A 20,348-nucleotide genomic window follows, 5' to 3' on the forward strand; every position below is an offset into this window, starting at 1 on the left:
ATATCTTTCATAGTTCAGCCAGAGCTAACAGTATGTTTTGTATTCTCACTGAGGTTTAATAAATGCTATATAAAGATTAGTTCTGATGCATTTCCCATTTTAATATAAAAAAGTAAAGCAAGATATTTTCTTTCCTAGATTAAATTCCTTTATCTCGAAGTGTAAGAAATGTATGGAGGTGACTTTTCTCCATACAGGATCATATAGAATAGATTATGACACTTTAAAAACCATGACATTTTCAAAACATGTGGAGCACAAATTTCATTTAATTACTTTTACACCACACCAGAAGGCTCTATGGGATGTCAGTGAATAGAAGCAAGCTGGAACTTCAGCAAAAGGCTTCTTTTCTTGCCATCAGCAACAAAAGGCTTTGATTTTAGGGGTTCAAATATGTTCCAGATAGTAAAGAATTCTGAAAATAAACAATGGAAATTTTTACTTAATTCAACTTCTAATACGCACATACATACACACACACAGGCATTTCTGAAACCAAATGTTGTACATTTATTACTATTGGAGCTTATTTTACACTAACTGCATGATATTTTCCAAAATATTATCTAAAGCACTTGGTTTTCAAAACCAACAATCTTTCTTTTAATGGTAAAATGTTCATTTCAGCTGGATATTGTGACACTGGCTCCTATGGACTTTGGCCTCGTGGTGGGATAAATATTGACAATTAAAATCCTGGACACGAGAGCCAAACTATCTATGTTCACATCCTGTCTCTGCTCTGACCAGTTGTTTGTCCTTGAGCATATTAGATGAACTGGTGTCCTTGCACTTCGAGTGACAAATGTAAGCTCTGAACTGGGAGATTTAACCCCAAGCATATATTTTCATGTGAGAACCTGTCTACACATACTTTCTACCGCTGCTGACATCTCCCTAAGCTGAAAGCCCTGGGAATCCTGGACTTCCAGGATGGGAACGATGCTTATATTGCTGGGATCAGACCATGTTGATCATACTCACTCAGCCTGTAGGCTTTCTATCTGCAATCTCAAGCAGGTACCTGCCTTGCAGATTGGGCAGGTGATAGAAGGGCAGAGAAAGAAAAGGGAAGAGAACTATCATAGGGCCTTTTCTCTTCCCAGTCCATGGACTCAGAGATAGCAGTTTATGTCACAGTGAAACCCTGAGTTGTGGGTTCCTGCCTCTGGATTAAAATAATGACAGATTCCAGGAATGCCAGGCAGCTGCATGGACTAGGGTCTCAATTCAACAAAAGGCTACCAGTTTGCCTATTCCTAGTGACCAATGACCCTGATTCCTTGGTCTAATGACTCAGACATTTCTGTTAAAAAAAAAATTCTACTTTTAACTTTCTATAACTTCACAGACAAAAATTCATTTTATTTGACACCCCAGTGCTCATCAAGAACACAACATACTGAGAATTGTTTCCTAACAGAGGCAGGGCAGTTGCCCCCTGCATCATGTATGTAATTTTATGATCAATTTATATAGATTATAAATTCTATAATCACTAGGAACCCCCTAGTAAATATATTCTCTCTCTCTGCACTTGAAATCATGGCTCTTGTGCAAAAAGTTAGCCACCAACTTATAAAAGGCAAAAATATGTTCTTCTAACTTCCCCCAAAGTAATCTCATGTTCTTCTTGAAGAAGAAAAATATGGATTTTTGCTTCTTACAAAGTACTGTAGCATCAAGTGATTAACATTTAAAATTACTAAATGCTTCTATTGATCTCATCTATGGACCAGATTTATGAGGCAACACCTTTCTTTAGAACTATATATTTATAACACCAACAATGTGCCTTAAATTAGGGATAGTAACAAATGAAAAATGACATGCTAGAGGCACGCTTGTTTTTTTTTAAATAGGCCTCAACAGCTTGAATGCCCCTTTATTTTTATTTTTTTTATGCTATATAGCGGGATCACATTTCATTATTTTTTCCATGTGAGTATCCCATTATTGCAGCACCATTTATTGAATTTTGGTTTGTTTTGCTTTGTTTGTTTGTTTTTAGGGAACTGCATGGACTGGGAATCGAACCTGGGTCTCCGACATGGCAGGCAAGAATTCTACCATTGAACTACCCTTGCACCTGTGAATGCCCCTTAATGATTTATGAACAAAAATTATTCTTCTACTACCATGTGGTCAAAGATTGTTTGTGAAAATAATATCCTAATTTATTTCCTAAACAGACCTCCCATAAACCTTTGGCTTAGGCAGTTGAGATCTGTCATAGGAGCACCAACTTTAGATCAACTATAGTGAAAATATATTAAAAAATCTAAAGTAATAATCTCTGGACATCATTCCATTTATGTAAAGAATTCATGAGCTCTCTAGCAAGGGGTCAGCTACTGCATTACAATAGAACCAAAGGTATCTTTGAATTTCTGTGATTCATCAGGTGTTCATCTAATACCCTGACAACCTGGCTATCTGACCTCTTTGAGAAAGGAGGGGACTTGGCTTCTCTTCAATGGCGGTCAAAATCTTTCAAAAGCTGTAGGCTCTATTCATTTCTCTCCTTATTCAGGTCTAATTGTAACTACTCAGACTTCTTCAGTAAAACTGATATCCCCTGCTCCATAGTAGGGGCCATCCCTTGGATCCTGTAAAGGGGTGTCACATCTTTTCCAACAGCTCTGTTGACATACTGTTCCTGCTGCTACTTTACCAGGGAGCTGTTTTAAGTTGAACCGGTCAAGAATCAGCAAAAAGATTCACTAGGTACTGGTTGGCTGCTGGGTCATTGATGATTCTTGAGCTGTGCTGTCCAATACAGAAAGCCACAAGCCACATAGGGCTATTTACATTTAAATTCATTAAAATAAAATAATAAATATGTATAGATTCTCAGTCACAATAGCCACATTTCAAATGCTCAATAGCCATATGTAACTCATGGATCACTTACTGGAGAGCAGATATAGTACATTTCCATTAATGAAGAAAGTTCTATTGGAGAATGTTATGGAGAGGAAGTCATAATTGCCATGACAGAGGGTGGTTTGGGATAGGGGGGTATATAAATGGAGCCAATATAGATTAAATCCACTCTTTAAGTCCCCTCTGCTAGTAGTTAATAGAGTAAAAAATCAGCTGCAACCATTTGTACATGAGCTGGAATATTAGTTGATTTCTCCTGTATCCTTATCAAATAACCTGTATTATAGTTCTCAACTCTGGCTGCATCTTAGAATCACCTACAAAGAATCTGATTTAATTGGTCTGGGGATAGGGGCAGAGAATTGACGTCTGTTTTAAAACACCCCATGAATCCTATTTTGTAGCCAGGATCAAGAAGCACTGATTTATTACATACATTAGCTCATTTAATCAAACAAGCATCATATTTTCCTAACATTTCAAAAGTTGTTTCTTGAATAAAACAATGAATCCCCTCACCAATCATCTGGCATAAGTATTGTTCCTGGTTCTATAGATGAAGAAATTGAGCCTTAGGGAAGATGCTTCAAATCATAAAGCTAGTTACGTGGCTGAGCTAGAGTCAAACCCAGTTCTGAGATGCCAAATTCTACACTCTTAATTTTTACACTTTATTACGTTCAACTTTTTAACTTTTAGGCTGGTCTACGTCAACATCCCATTTGATTTTGTATCTTTGATCCTTATCTGTGTAGTTCTGTTTGGATGGGTGACCTACTTTCAAGTATTTCCCTGGCTTTGAGCTTGTATTACCTTAGGGTACAAGCACAGCTTCCTGCAAATCAGCTATGGGCCATCCCATAACTCTGACTGGGTCCTGAGAATTTCTGCCCCAATTTAGAAGGGAAGAGGAGTTACTTAGAGACTCTGTTATAGCTGCCTTCTAACTTTTCTGTCTGTTTTTACTCTATCCCTTAAATTCTTTCCTTTAAAATATCCAGAGTTATTTTTTCTGGGTTATTTTTCTGCATATTTTCTATGCCAGATTTATCATTGTTTAAGAACTAAGTTTAGTAATATATTTATTGTTTGATTATCTGACTATTTCCTCAATATAATGCAAGATCCTCCATATAATGCAAGATCCATGTAGAAAGGGATCTTAATTTTAGTCCCTATAGTCTTGGCCCATTATGGGCACTCAACAAATTTTGATGAAAAAATGGAAGCCCCTTCCATGGTCCTTTATTGACTACAAAATGAAACCCAAATTCGTATGTTGCATTCAAGGCCTCTGAGAATCTGTTACCTGGTCTTTGCTACAGTGTTACCACCCTCAATTTACCTCTAGCTTTTATTCTTCCCACGTCTATCCTTTGCTCCTGTAACAAAACTGCTGCTAGTTACTTCAAAGTACCATACTGCTTTACATTTCCCTGATTTGCATATGCTCTCCTATCTCTGGAAACCCCCTCCACCATTGTAATTTATCTAATTAATCTAATTTAATTTATCCAATTCCATTCTCTTCTTTAAATGCAGCAAATATCTATCTTATATTGTTGTGACAATTAAAATAACACATAAAATACTTAATACATCGGTTGCAGATAGTATGTTGTTCTATATATTGTTTTCGATAGTAGCTGTTAATAATTAGATTTGTCAAGAATACCTCCTTCTCAATTTAAACCTTTCTTACATTGAACTGACCACTCCTAACTTTTTAACTTCCCTGTACCTTGTGTTCCACTTTTTAAAATAGTACTAGCCATATCAAAAAACACTTGTTATGTAAGTTTTTTCCACTAGCTTCTTGAGAGCATAGATTGAGGCCTATTCATTTTTCTCAGCATGGTGTTTCACACTTAGTAGGTTGTCAATAAATATTGGATTGGAACAAATTAATATTTTTCATCTCTGAATATTCTCAAAGAGTTTTAGGAACAAAAAGAACATTTCTATACCCATAGTGTTTTAACCTAAAAGTATTTTAGCCCCTTGTTCTTAAGAAAAGAATTCTGAGTCCCAGATTTCTATTGGGAATTAGCTTTGTTATCTGGGTGGGCTGTAGGAGCAAACTGAGAAGTGGGATTGGATCCAGTTTAGGTAGCACCATCAATGGGTACAGTCTGCTATGCTGATCTAGAGCTTTTGTTGGAAAAAGAATGCTAAAATGAAGCATGAAATCCACCTTGCTTATATTCTAATTAGTAGTAATTTCCAAACAATTCTTCTATTCATTTCTGCCTATATTCTTTCTAAAACCCTTGCCAATGCTTTTAATATCCTTATATGACCTCTGGGATCTTTCAGTTTCAGGGAATAGATCATTGGTCATTGGTAAAAAATATTCCATTTATTTCTCTCTTGACTGAGAGAAATCATGAACCAGTCAAGAGAGAAATGATTTCTTTTGTCATAACACAAGTTGTTCAGTTTCATTACTATATAAAATATAAATACTATTTTTATTGAGGCATTATAGATAATAGGAAATACTTTATTCATTTTATTCCACTCTACATTGTTTCCATAGAAAGCCAATTTTCCTTATTAAATTTCTGACATGAAAGAGAACTCTAAAATACTTAGATTAATATCATTGCTTATTGCTCTAATTCTTGCTGGGGAAAAACAGAAACATTCAGGTACAAATGATATTATGTAAATCTAAATACCCATGGAATGACAATACAGATTGGATTTAGGATAATATGAATTAGATTTAGGATAATCTCATCCAATAATATTTATACAGGGGACAGTAAACATGCAGATAAAAATAATATTTTAGTGTTATAAAACATTTGGTTGGTATTTATCATATCTTTAAAATTTTGGCAATTGTATTTTTGCCGTTGCCAACTGTACAGCGTATGCTTTAACACATACCAGTGAGGTTACTGCCGTGAGACATTTATATTTGCTTACCTTCCTTCTTGAAATTGGCTGCACAATGTTCAGATATTATCATTTTGAAGAGTGTGACTTTTATTACTTGTGGTTTAAAATATCACTTTTTTTTAATTAGAAAAAAAGAAAGCAATTTTAAACATTCAAACTCACCTGTTGCCTTTGAAGGCCCTCCACGATCTGGGCCCATCCTGTTCTATCAGTGAATTTCCCACTATCGCTCAATAAGCACCAGCCATGGAAGTCAATGTCACTTCCACAGGCCTGCACACTTGAGCTTTCCATTGTTGTCCCCAGGAATTTGCTCATGTTATTTATCTTGCCCAGACTTCTCTTCATTCTCAAAGTTACAAAAGGGGTAGATTTTCAGGCAGTAGCCCAAACCACTTTAAAGAAAAAATATGTAATTTGATTTAAAAAAAGTTTTACTTAATTTAATAATAATTAATAGACATTTTCATTATTTTTGGTGTCATGGAAAATAGTATATTATTAAATATAAATAATAGTACAATGGAAACAGAAAAACAGCACATAAATTTAATGACATTGTTTCTATAGAAATGATACTGGGATGTTCTTAACTTAGAACAGTAAAAATATAGGATAATGGTTTTCAAACTTGAGTTTGTACCACCCATAGGACTTCTTAAGACACAGATTGCTGGGCCCCACCTGGAGTTTCTGATTTATAGGTCTTGGATGGGGCCCAAGAATTTGCATTTCTAAGTTCCCAAGTGATGCCAATACTGCTGGTCCAAAGACCACACTTTGAGAAGGGTGGATAAAGGAATTCAAAATGTTCAAGTTCAGTAGAATGTTGTCCTATGACAGAGATAAAATGCATAAGCTTAGTACAGCATGGTCTTCTAAAGATTTGTCAGTTTTAAATGAGGGGCCAATTTTTGAATTGCAAAAGAAAAGGATCAGGATGAATTAATGTCAGAAAGAAAATAACAGCAAAGCTTATTTTAGGTAAAAGGCTCATATTTGACCTAATGGAAATCAAGACTAGATTTTCAAATATCTATCAATTCCAGGATTGTGTTGTAACGTTGTTACAGAAAGAAAAAAATTAAAAACAACCGAAGTGTCCATTAGAGACCTAATTAAATAAACTACAGGAAGTCCAAATATAGAGGATAAAGAAAAAATTAGGTTGATTTGGATGTGCTGATATGGATAGCTTTCCAGGATATATTCTTATATTTTAGAAATGAAGGTACAGAAAAGATGCATGGCTTCTTTTAATTAACAATAAATAATAATACTTATTTTATATTTAACTATACAAACATATCTATTTATAAATTTTTATAATTGAGTTATATATGTATACGTATATACATATATATGACTTTCAGTACAGTACGCATACAGTGATATACATGTTTTGCCTACTTTGTGGGAGAGGGTTTGATGGGGGAAATGTGATTTCAATGATTAACTCTATGCTGTCCTGTATAATTTGCATTTTTACCAAATATATGCATTATTTTTAGTTTAAAAAATATCAATAGTTCATATGTACTAGAATGACTATAATAAAAAGGACAATCACAAATGTTTGCAAAGCTATAGATAAACAAGAACCACATAACTGTTGGTTGGAATATAAAATGGCACAGCCACTTTGGCTTTCATGTGAATGCTCGTAGTGGCATTTTTTTGTAATAGCTCAAAACTGGAAATAATCCAAATGTCTATCAACTGGTGAATGTATAAACAAAAGGTGGTACATTCTTCTTCCAGGAATACAAAAGAACAAAATCCTGATGCACACTACAAAATAGAGGAACTTTGAAAATATTGTACTAAGAAGCCAGACACAAAACCCACTATTGCATAATTACATTTGTATGAAATGTCAAGAAAGGGCAAATTTATAGGAACAGAAAGTAGATTAGTGGTTGCCTAGGGATGGGAGTGAAAACAGGGATTAATTGACTTGAAGAATTTTATTGGGGTGATGTAAATATTCTAAAACTGGACTATGGTGATCTCTTCATATCTTTGTAAATGTACTAAAATCATTGAATTGTATACTTAAATGAATATTTAAAATTCACTAAAACTGAATTTTAAAAGGGGTGAATTTATAAAATCATACCTCAATAATTTTGTTAAAAATATCAAGTGGGCTATTTTATGAACAATATTTGATTTTTCAATTATACTTTTCTGAATTAATAATAAAACACTTAATTGCTTGAAACTCTTTTGCTACTCCTAGCTACAAAGGAGGCTGAGAAATGTAATTATTTAGGTTATTTGCTGCCCAAAATAAAATCAGACTTATTTTAGAAAGAAAGAATGGATCTTTTATGAAATTCGCAGTCTCAATCTTTTCTTCTGTACAATGCACTTATCCCCATCCTAAGGGGACAATCCCGAAGTCTCAGACCTCTGAGTGATGTCACAGTTCTCTTTATCAAAAACAGATATATCTTACCATATTGAGGTGTCATACAAGAAAAGATAAGTTGTCTACCCCCAACACACCCAATGTACTACCACGGAAAAGACTCAGGTGAAAAGGAAAGATTGCAAAACACACAGCTGCCTCTGATCCATTGCTCTGGATTAGATGTATTGAGCTGGCCATCCCTTAGTCCTCCCAGCCTCAAGTTTTGTTCTCTGGAAGGTTCTCTTTTGCTCATTGTTTAATATGATCCCTGACTCTGTATTCTGTGAATTCTTCCCTATCCTTAATATCCATAGCCACATCTGAAGTAGATATTGTAGAGTATGACCTTTTTGGAGACTGCAGAGCTTAAAAACCCCACTTCCTGATGTTGTGGGTTTGGGGGTCTGGGGATAGCTTTGAACAATGAACAGTGGGCTGTTAAATGTAAGAGACAATATTGTTGTCCCTTTAAATAACCTGGTGCAAGTTTCTGCTCCAAATGTGGGGGCAGTTGCACAGCTACCACCTAAACACACATTTGGGAGAGAAAATCAGTCACTTTTGCAAAAATATGTCTTCTTAGAGCTCACTCAGTTAATTTAGAATTCAGGCTTAAGGGAGAGACTTTAAGGTCACCTCTTCATCTAATATGACGCTGTAGTCCAGTTACCATACCTGCATTCCGTGCAGGAAGAAGAAGAAAGAGAAAGGGGTTTGCCTGCTTATAAGTAATCCTCCATTGAAGACTTTTCCCAGAACCTTCACCAACACTTTCTGTTTTCATTTCAATCGGCACTCATTCCCAAAGAAGTCTGATTTTAAGTATCTGGCTTTGTTCAGCCTTGATCCAAAACCCTACTCTGGGGCATTGTTCAGCAAACTGTTTACAGATGAGTGCAAGAGTTTTGGTAAAATCCCCCAAGTCATTGCTATTTACCTTTAAAGAACTCTATTCTTGGATGAATAATCTCTTTTAGTTGCAACCTTGTTTAGACGATGAACATTTTGCTTAGGTGCTGAATGTATATGCCTTTTCCTGCGTCCTATTTAATAAAAATACAGTGTTACAAAAATTATAATAGAAACTAACTAAACTTAATGTTGAAATAAAATCCCTCTCTTTTAACTCCTCTCATAGCTCAGTTCTTTAAAACAGACTGATATTCATTTAGAGAATTCCCACACAGAAAAATCTTTCTTGAAACCCTCTCAAAACCCACATGATATGGGCATTAATAAATTCAATGTACAGCCAAAAAAGAAAAAAAGTCGTGAAAGGGTGCTCAAGTACACTGGTCATTGAAGAAATGTCAATTAAAACCACATGAAATACCGTGACTTCCCCATCAGAAGAGCTAAGTAAGAAAATATCAAATGTTGTCGAGTCTGTGGAGTAAGCAAGAACTTCATACACCGTGGTAAATGCCAACCACTTTGGAAGACTGTTTGGCAGACTCCACTAAAGCTGAAAATATGCAAGCCCTATGGACCTTTGATTCCACAGACCCAAAAGACATACTGTCACATGGACTAGAATGTTGATAGTAGTGCTATTTGCAAGAACCAAAAATTGGTAATTATCCAAATGCCTGTCAAAAGTAGATTGGATAAATTGTGGTACAATCAATCACACAGTAGGAAACCATGCAAGAGAATATATCATCTATCATATACAACTTAACATACTATATTCAATAATAAAATGAACTTCAAAGTCATAATTTTGAGGAAAAGAAAGATGGAGACAGTATATATGACATTGTTGCATTTATATAAGGCACAAAAACAGGCAAAACTAAACTATGTTGTTCAAGTCATATAGCAATTATCTTTGAGGTGACATGACTGTAAAGAAGCACAAAATGGGGGCTTCTGAGCTAGTAAGTTTCTGTTTCTTGACATGGATGCTAGTGACAGAGTTGTTCCCTACAGGAAAGTCTTAGTCATTGAACTAAAAATGCATATACTGTAGTCATTGAACTAAAAATGCATATACTTTTCTGTGTTTATATCATACTACATCAATTAATTTAAAAAAACAAACAAACTTAAAAACAGGATATCCAATGTTGAAAACTCAATTAGCAATCTGGTAGATCAAGTGGAAAAATGTATTACAGAGAGATGGAAATCATGAAGGAAAAGAAAAGAAATTAAGGGACAGATCCAGAAGCCTACAATTTGAATGATAGGAGTTCTAGAAAAGAATTAAGAGTCTTCAATGGAGGATTACTTATAAGCAGGCAAACCCCTTTCTCTTTCTTCTTCTTCCTGCACGGAATGCAGAATATATACTAGGAGAAAAATTAAAAACTCGGGTCTGGAAATATATTAATAGATCTTCTAGGACTTCAGGAAAGAATTATACTTTTATTGAAGACTACTAAGCTTTGACTGACTCTATTAAATGGAGCTTTTTGTTGTATTTATTCAAATGGCTTAATAAGAGCCAGAAAGGATCAATGTAAAACACATATATAAAAATTGCTGAACTCAGATGATAAAAAGAAAAATCTCAAAGGCTTTCAGAAAGGAAATAAACATTATTTTCAAAGGAAAGAGAGACAAATTAACATTGCACTTGGCTATGCAACACGGGAAACTTGGAGGTAAGGCAACAACTTCTACAGAGAGAAAAGAAAAGGAAAGTAAGGACTCTAAATGCAGCCATGGGGCTGTTTACTCGTTATTTGAAAGAAAATGACATTTCCACATAATGAGGTTTCAGGATGTATACCATGTATGATCTATCTGAAGAAAATGTTCAACAAAGCCCTCTAGCCAACTGACTATGGAATCAGAAAACTCAGTGTGGCAGATGACAAAGAGGATAGGAAACAAGGGTGAGCAATGAATCTTGTAACATATCTCACTATCAGAGTGGCATTCATAGTCAAGCACAGTAAATATTTCCAAAAAGGATAGTATGTTATGCTATAATATATAATGCATGTATAATATAAAATAGATATAAACCTTTATTTACCAATTAGCAGAGAAATAAAACATATAAAGCTGAAAATAAATAAATAAAAATTAAAATTTGATAATATAAAGTTGTGGAGTTGGGGAGAGTCAAATATATAAACAAATATACAGAGGTTTGAATAAATACAACAAAAAGTTCCATTTAATAGAGTCAGTCAAAGCTTAGTAGTCTTCAATAAAAATATAATTCTTTCCTGAAGTCCTAGAAGATCTATTAATATATTTCCTAAATTTGGCCAGAAATATAACCTTAATGCATTTTAAGAATAGATAATTTAACAGATCACATTCTCATATCATAAATAAAATTAGAACATTGAAAAGATGCCAAATCTTAACTACTTGAAATCAATAAACATATTAATAGCACTAAAGTTCAAGAGTGAAATTAAAATTGAAGTGACAAATTCCCTAGGAAGAAACAAAAAAGAGAACTGTTCAAATTAAAAATTAATGGAACTCAGATAAAATAATATTCAAAGCAAATTTTATAGACTTAAATGTCTATTATAATAAAAAGAAAGAAGAAAAATAATTATTCAGATTAAGAATCAGTAAACAGACCAAAAAAAATAAAAGAATGTAAAAGAAGGGAATTAATAAATAACATCTGAAGGTAATAAAATATATAAAATAGAAAAGATAAATAAAACAAAATTTGCTCCTAAAAAGACCAATAAGACAAATAAAATCACAGGAAGCTTGAAAGAGGAAAAGAGCAAGAGAGCAAAAATACACAATATAATGAATGGGAACAGATATAACCACAGTTATACAAGAGATTGTAAAATTCATTAAAGACTATGTGCAAATCTTTAGTAACAAATTAAATCTGAAGAAATGGATTATTTTTAAAAGAAAGTATAAAACACCAACATTGACTTATAAAGAAGAATTTAAATAAACTAATTACCTTAGAAGAGATTGGAAAGGTGATTAAATAAACCACTGAAATGGGCACCAGGAATGGATGCTTTTGTTTGTTCGTTTGTGGTTTTTTTTCAGTTCACTTTTACTCTTTTTTTTCAATACAGTTTTATTGAGATATACTCATATAGTAATGGATGGTTTTATAGCTGAATTCTGTGTAATATCTAACAAAAGTTTCATAAAATTATTTAATCTTCTCCTAATGTTAAAAAGGGATCTGTTCAAATTATTTTATGCATTTATTATAATTTTAATATTAAAACCCGCTAAATGTAATTTATGATTAAAAAATTACAGACCAATCTCACTTATGACTATTGATATCAAATGCTAAATAAAAAAAACACATCCAAAATTAACCCAAGGCAAATGTATGATTATTAAGAAAATTTATTTCAAGATCTGAATAATCCATTTTATACATATAACAAGATTTGAAAAAGTATTGAGGCATAGCAAGAACATTTGCTAATAATAAAAATATCAGTTTCCAAAGTGTGTGTGTGTGTGTGTGTGTGTGTGTGTGCATATAGACGTATACAGATATACATATAGATATACAGACTCACACATATATAGTATATAGCTGAAATTCTAATTTTTGAGAACCAAATAAATTTTTATTTAATTAATATATAAGCTATTATAAAGATTAAAGACTAAGTATCTGTTATAGGCTGAGTTGTGTCCCCTAAGAAGACATATTCAAGTCCTGGCCCCCAGTCCTGCGAATATGACATATTTGAAGAAACAGGGTCTTTGAAGATGTGATCGGTTAAGATGAGACCAAACTGGATTTAGGTAAGCCCTAATCGAATATGACTGATGTCCTTATAAGAAAGGGAAAATTGGACACAGACAGACACAAAGAGAGAAGGCCATGTGATGACAGAGGCAGAGACTGAATCCCAAAGATTGCCAGCCACCATCAGAAGCCAGGAGAGAGACCTGGAACAGATTTTTCCCTGCAGACTTCAGAGGGGACATGGCAAATATGTTAGACAGGACACAAAGCAATAACCACTTAAAAAAACATTTGATAAATTAAACTTAATAAAAATTAAAAATGTTGCTCATCAAACGACAAGCCACAGATGGAGGAAAAATATTCATATTATATATCCCTGATAAAGGCTTCTATCTAGCATATACAAAGAACTTGTATATCTTAATATTAAAATAACACACAACTAAATAAAACTTGGGCACACAATTCACCATGGAAAACTGATCAACATCATTAGTTATCAGTGAATTTCAAATTAAAACCACAATTAGATAATACTACTGTGCTGATTTGAAATGATGTATGTACCCTAGAAAAACCATGTTTTAGTCCTAATCCCATTTTGTAAAGGCAGCCATTTCTTCTAATCCCTATTCAGCATTGTATGTTTGAAGCTGTAATCACCCCCCTGGAGATGTGATTTAATCAAGAGTGGTTGTTAAATTGGATTAGGTAGAGGTGTGTCTCCACCCATGTGGGTAGGTCTTGATTAGTTTCTGGAGTCCTAGAAAAGAGGAAACATTTGGAGCATGAGAGAGATTCAGAGAGAGCAGAGCAGAATGACATAGCCATGAGAAGCAGAGTCTACCAGCCAGTGACCTTTGGAGATGAAGAAGGAAAATGCCTCCTGCGGAGCTTCATGAAACAGGAAGCCAGGAGAAGAAGCTAGCAGATGATGCCGAGTTCATCATGTGCCTTTCCAGATGAGAGAGAAACTCTGACTGTGTTCACCATGTGCCCTTCCACTTGAGAGAGAAACCTTGAACTTCATTGACCTTCTTGAACCAAGGTATCTTTCCCTGGATGCCTTTGATTGGACATTTCTATAGACTTGTAATTGGGACATTTTCTCAGCTTTAGAACTGTAAACTAGCAACTTATTAAATTCCCTTTTTAAAAAGCTATTCCATTCCTGGTATATTGCATTTCGGCAGCTAACAAACTCAGAACTACACACCTACCAGAATGGGTATGAGTTAAAAAGAATAATTCCAAATGTTGGTGAAGTTCTCTATGGAGTCCTTATATCGCTCATTGTTGTTTGTGAGAGTATAAAATAGTACAACCACTTTGGGAAATAGTTTATTCAGTTTTTTCCAAGGTTAAACATATACATACTCATCATTTAACTCAGCAGTTCCATTCTTAGGTAATCACTTAAGAAAAATGAAATCATATGTCCACAGAGTGACTTCTGGAAGAAGGTTCATGGCAGCCTTATTCATAATAATCCAAACTGGAAAAAACCCAAATGAATATTACTCCACTATAAAAAGGAAAAAAAAAACTGATATATGAGAAAACATCGATGAATCTCACAGATATAATGCTGAGTGAAAGGAGCTAGACACAAGAATAAATACTTTATGGTTCCGTGTCTATGAAATTCTTGAACATACGGCACTAATCTATGATAAAAAATTAAAACAATGTTTGTCTCAGTGGGGTATGTATAGGGATTGATTGGAAAGGGCAATGAAAGAACTTTCTTAGAGTGATGGCATTGCTAAAGATAATGATAATGATGTGAATAACACAGCTATAGGCATTCCTGAAACTCATCAGTATAAGACCTAAGATTTGTTCCTTTATGTAAATTTAACTACTGAAAAGGAGAACAAAAAAATTGAACTCTAGTTATTATGTTTGCTTTTCATCATTGTATGGGTTAGCATCTTGAAATCACAATCTGTATTTAAGTTTAAGCAAATGGGTAAGCATATCAAAGGTTTTGGTATCATGTTTTTCCATTGTCAGTGATGGGAGTTTTAAGTATGGAAAGGGGAATGAATAATAAACCTTATAGTACTGAATTGAAACCAGAAGTGTCTGTGAACTCATGGATTCTATACACAAACATACATGTTCTCTAGCTTTTTCTGCTAAAAGGACCTAAAATCAATGACACATGAGTAAGAATGAGTATACCTAGCACCCACATCTTACTTTCTAAATAGTATTCTACACTAAAATGAAAGAGTTTCTTATTAAAAGAATAACTCCATGAGTGGGGCAGGAGATATATGCAATGGTTTGGAACATCTTATTATGCCAGAAAGCAAAGCTATACTTAAAGAAAGATGGGGATTGTGAAAAGGACCCTGAAGCCAATTTAGAGAATTGGATGATTATAAGGCTGGGATAGGGTAAGTACATAGCATGCTGGAAGCATCTTGCTATGACAGAAAGGAAAGAAATTCTCCCCAGAAATAATGGTGAAGGGTCACAAGGACAAAAGAATCAGCTTGAAGGGGCTCTCACTGGCCAAATCTGGATCAATTTGAACAAAATAATTAACTACAATAATTCATTTTAACATTGAAAATAATAGGGGCGCATATCAAGAAAAGATAAATATATGAATAGAGGAATGATAGAGTGAATGAATAAATGGAGATGTGGAAGGAGGTCTCTTTCAGTAGAATGCTGAGACGAAAAATTTTGTAGGAGAACTGGAGATGGAAAAGCAATCACTAGTTTTTACCCAATCATGGTAGATTGGGTAAGGCAAGATTATCAATGGATGTTAAGTCTAGGGAAACTTTTGATGAGGAGCAGGATATTTGCATATTATCATTGATTGTATAGACTTGTCATTAAGTGTAAGGAAACCATCATTAATTGCCAGGAAGAAAAAGAAATACTAATTATATAGTAAAGAAATCAGGCAACACCTGCACTTGGTGATCAAAATTAACATCTATAAATGACAGTGGACATAATGTGCCTCCAGATGTGGTATTCTGAGAAGGACAAAATATTTCCTAAGCAGTATTCTGGCTGAGAATGTATAACGTCAATCTAATCATCAGGAAACATCAGACAAACGCAAAATGAGAAATGCTGTATTTTAATAAAAAGGTTGAGAGGCCTGTTTTTAATTATGTCAATATTTTCTTAAAAACAAAAGAAGACTATGGAAATTTTGTAAATTAAAGGAGGCAAAGAGACATGACAACTAAATACAATACCTGACCCTATGCTGGATCCTTTAATCAAGGGAGAAAAATGCTTTATAGGACCTTATTATGGATGGTAGATTACAGTATTATTTCAATGTAAATTTAAGAAATTGATACTGTTGTTACATAAGAGAATATTCATATTCTTAGGAAATACACGCTGAAGTATTTAGACTTAAAGATATATTTATATAGCTTCCTTTCAGTGGAATGCCAGCTGAGAGAGAGAGGAAGAGAAAGAAGGGTAAGGGGAAAGCTCTTCTTTTCAATAGAATGCTAACTGATAAATGTAATAGGAATGATCAAAATTAGAAAATTAAACAGTTTTTAAAAATTAATTGATGACATAGGACATTTACATAGTCTTTAAGTATCTATATTCATTAAATGTAAACAATTCTCATTAAAGATACAAAAGAATAAAAAATGTAGTGCCTGGCTAAGATGCCGGGAGAAACATCCTTCATGTATTTGCTAGCAGAAGTATTAACTGGAGTGATTTTGGAAAGTAGTTTTGCAATATCTGTTTAAATTAAAAATACACAGGGCTGGCCACGGTGGCTCAGCAGGCAGGGTTCTCACTTGCCATGCCCGAGATCTGGGTTTGATTCCCGGTGCCTGTCTGTGTAAAAATAATAATGATAATAATAATAATAATAAATACACATACACTTTAATGCAATGATCTCTCTTTATATACTCTATTTTATAGCAATTCAATCACCACAATGGAAATTCATATGTGCAATGATATTTATTGCACCATTGCTTATAGTAGCAAAAAATCTGATAAAAATATAAATGTCATTCAATAGAGGAATGGATTAAAAATTATGACCCATTTTAAAGGTCTGAGAGATGAAAGAAATTTTTATCTATAACCTGGGTCAGAAGTGAGGAGGATACAAGATGTATATAAAGCATATATATGTTACTGATCAATGTGTGGCATAAGATTCTATTATTTTGCAGAACCATAAAGCTCCTCTATAGCTACATCTATTATACATGTTTGAAGAACAGTTTGTCAGGACATGCTTGGGTCATGACACTGCTTGCCTTGGGGAGGGGTCACAGGTTTGAGGGGCTCCGTAGAGACAGCGGGAGTACAGTATTCACAGCTTTATTTATTGCAGTGATTCTTTTACCTTTATGAAAACGTTTTCTAGGTGTAGAGATCATAGTTGGCAGATTATTTTTAAGTTCAACAACTTCTTTGTTTAACTTCACATTTTTTGGTTGCCCTGATAAAAATGAGAGTAGTGTTATTAAATTATACTTGAAATGATCTGATTTCAACATTTAAAAAATTGAAATAAATCTTAATCCATTTTTATAGCATAGCATCCTTATTACATTTTCAGTTAATTTAGATAAGTCAGTTTAACTTCACACAAATATTTTCTCTCTGATTTTTCCTTACCTGGTTTTGATATTTATAAAGATAGGCACTAAGGATGCAAGTCAAGAAAGACAAAGAATAGAAACACCATATAAAAATATCAGAGAGAAAGCTTTGTTTACCTTAGAACAGTAAAAAATTACTTGAGTAACTAAATCAATACATTTTCAGATAAAAAGAACTTATCTTTATATAAAACATTTTATCTTAATTTTTAAAAGTTTTTATTCCCATAGTGAAAAATCTAGTGCCAGAAAAAAAATCTACTGCTAGAATGGAGGGAGAGATGTTTAGAAATGGTATTATAAAGATACATTCTTTGAACATCATTCAAAACAAAACTGTGTAATTATGAAAATAGTTTCAATATCTGCTCATTCTGAAAAAAATGCTAAAATAAAAATCAGAATATGGAAAGTTTAAACTGTATTTTCTCAAAGTTAATGGGCAAATTTACATTAATGTGTTGACTTACCACAATATATTTCTTGCACAGAAATAAAACAGTCAACTCATTTCTTTAAGGCAAATGTTTGAGAAACATATATCTGACCTTACTGCTAGGTTCAACGGATTGATGTTTTAGAGGAAAATAAAAGCATTTGTGATACCATTGTTTCTATTCAACCCACAAGAAGTAGAGCATTATTATTGCTTTCTAACCATGAAATAAAAATGAAGATAATGGATTATTCAGACCATTATTTAACTCTCATTCTCCTCCACCTTGTTGTTTGTTTAGACAATATTACTGCTTACAATTCATACCTCCATTAGAGAAAAATCTTTGACTTGGAAGAAGAAACTCAAATTATAGTAAAATAGTAAAATCATTCATGGAGAGCAGTTTTGAAGGTGATATGAAGCAGCAGTTAAACCCAAGATCAATAACATTTTTCTAAAATATACTGAAAGATCACTGACCCACTGTCTGGCAGTTAGTATGAAGACGGAGTAGATAGTATGAAGAATTGATAGTAGTCAATTTTGCTGCCCTTTAACTACAAAAATTAAGCAATTAAATCTATTGACTGGAATAAGGTTTCTAGATGATTGTTTCAATCAATTTCACAATCGTCATGATCTTTACCACTACAACAATAAAATCCACTTTCACCTTTTTATAATAGTCCCCTAACTGCTCTGCTTCTGAGCTTGCCCTCTTGCAAGAGGAATCTGGTTAAAATCTAAGTCAGATCATGTCACTCCTCTTTTCAAGGCTTTGCATGGCTTCCCATATCACTCAGAATAAAAGTCAAAGTCCTCACACAACCAATATAATTTGACATGATCTGCCTCTCGTTACTCTTTGGCCCAGTTTCTTATTTGGCCTCCCTTTGCTCCAGAACTCACTCTTTCTGTCTGTTCCTTCTGTTTACCTTAACATTATTCCTATTGATATCATGATTTGATTTCTTACTTCCTTTATGTCTTTACTCAAATGTCATCTTCACAGTGATCAAGTCACCTCATTTAAAATTTCACCCTCATCCCAACATTCCCTACATTTCTGCTCAGATTTACTTTTCCTTCTCAGCTTTACCACCATCTAGCATACATATTTATCTTTCTTATTATCTTTGTCCTCTTAGTAGAATGGAAGCTTCAAGAGAAGGGTTTTTAGGTCAGTTTTGTTCATTGCTTTATTGCCAACAACTTGTCAGTAGTGACACATAGAAACACTCAAAAAAAATCTGTTGAATGAATTAATTATCTATGGCTTTTAGTTATTCAGTTGATGCTATATGTCTCATCATTACAAATAACTGGAAGTCCCTAATTTACAAATGAGTTATTTTCCGCAAATTTATGTCAGTCATTTAGAATTCAAATCTTATTTAATCATTAAAACCATGCTATATAGGCTGGTTAAGTTTCTACAAGAGCCAAAAATATACATGAAGAGGCTAGCATCAATTAATGAAAGGACAGAAAAGTGGTTTAACAACCATATGTGATCATTTGTATGGCAGTTAATTGGTCAAAGTTTCAAGTTAGGAGGTATATTAAAATACTTTGCCTTTAATATAGCTGGGCCTCCATTTTTCCTTTTCCTCCTGCTTGAAAGATAATGCAAATATCACCTTCCCTAGGCACAAGTTATTCCTGATAATGATTCCTCCTTTCAGGAATATGGGTTGTGGCAGAGAGAGGCTAAGGGGAGGTAGCCTCTGTTGGATCCAGCCTAAATTACTATCTCAGAGAAAATCTAGGACCTCCAACCAATGAAAGCTCCCTCTTCAGGCCTAGTTTATCGTGTCAACTTTATTTGGTATCTACTGAAGCCCCAGGATTGTCTTTTTAAACTTTCCTTTGCTATCACTTAAACTTTCTGACCATTTTTTTCTCACTGACTATTAAAGCAGAGAATGGAATTTGCTCTTTTTGTTTGCCTTCTGTTTTCCTTTCCCAGAAGCAAGTCTGAATCTCTTTTACTGTTGCTAAGAATTTTTTTCTCCTTTTATATTTTCCACATAGTAAAAATAAATAGAATAAAAATACTCTCTCAATCACACTTTATTACCTTTTGTGTTTTAAGTAAATCTTTATGGATAAAAATGGAACACAAAATTATTTTACGTATTAGACCACATCATATACCAAAGAAAAATCATCTACTTTTAAAATACAATTTGAACTCAACAGCTATAGGCAATATGGGAGGGTGTTAATTACATAATGCCTCTGGAGCAATGTTAAGAAATGGGATCTGTAAATTAGATCTTAGATACGAGAGAAATTAGAAGGCTAATGAGGTGGTAACGAAGGGAAAGGAAAAATGAACATAAGGTTTAGTTTTCTTCCCACACACCTTGGTGTTCAGTTTTCTATCGCAGACTCTGCCTG

General features: G+C 33.7%; 1 protein-coding gene across 23 annotated transcripts in view; it reads right to left on the minus strand.

Moving 5' to 3' along the window:
• Positions 1–213: 213 nt before the first annotated feature.
• CCDC7 (coiled-coil domain containing 7) overlaps positions 214–20,348 on the minus strand; it is a 394,574-nt gene continuing 374,439 nt past the window's right edge. For 5 of the 23 annotated variants that reach the window (XR_013172260.1, XR_013172287.1, XR_013172296.1 and 2 more), the window contains 4 exons: positions 17,248–17,343; positions 9,150–9,255; positions 5,959–6,191; positions 215–418 (listed from right to left, as the gene is read on the minus strand). Coding sequence is in view for 2 of the 23 variants with exons in the window: in XM_077152126.1 (XP_077008241.1) it covers positions 14,291–14,373; positions 17,248–17,343 (179 nt within the window). In the remaining 21 variants the exon portion in view is untranslated. The other 18 variants (XR_013172267.1, XR_013172273.1, XR_013172259.1 and 15 more) reach the window with 8 other exon arrangements.

This window comes from Tamandua tetradactyla, chromosome 1 (genome assembly GCF_023851605.1).
Source record: "Tamandua tetradactyla isolate mTamTet1 chromosome 1, mTamTet1.pri, whole genome shotgun sequence".
Classification (NCBI taxonomy): domain Eukaryota; kingdom Metazoa; phylum Chordata; class Mammalia; order Pilosa; family Myrmecophagidae; genus Tamandua; species Tamandua tetradactyla.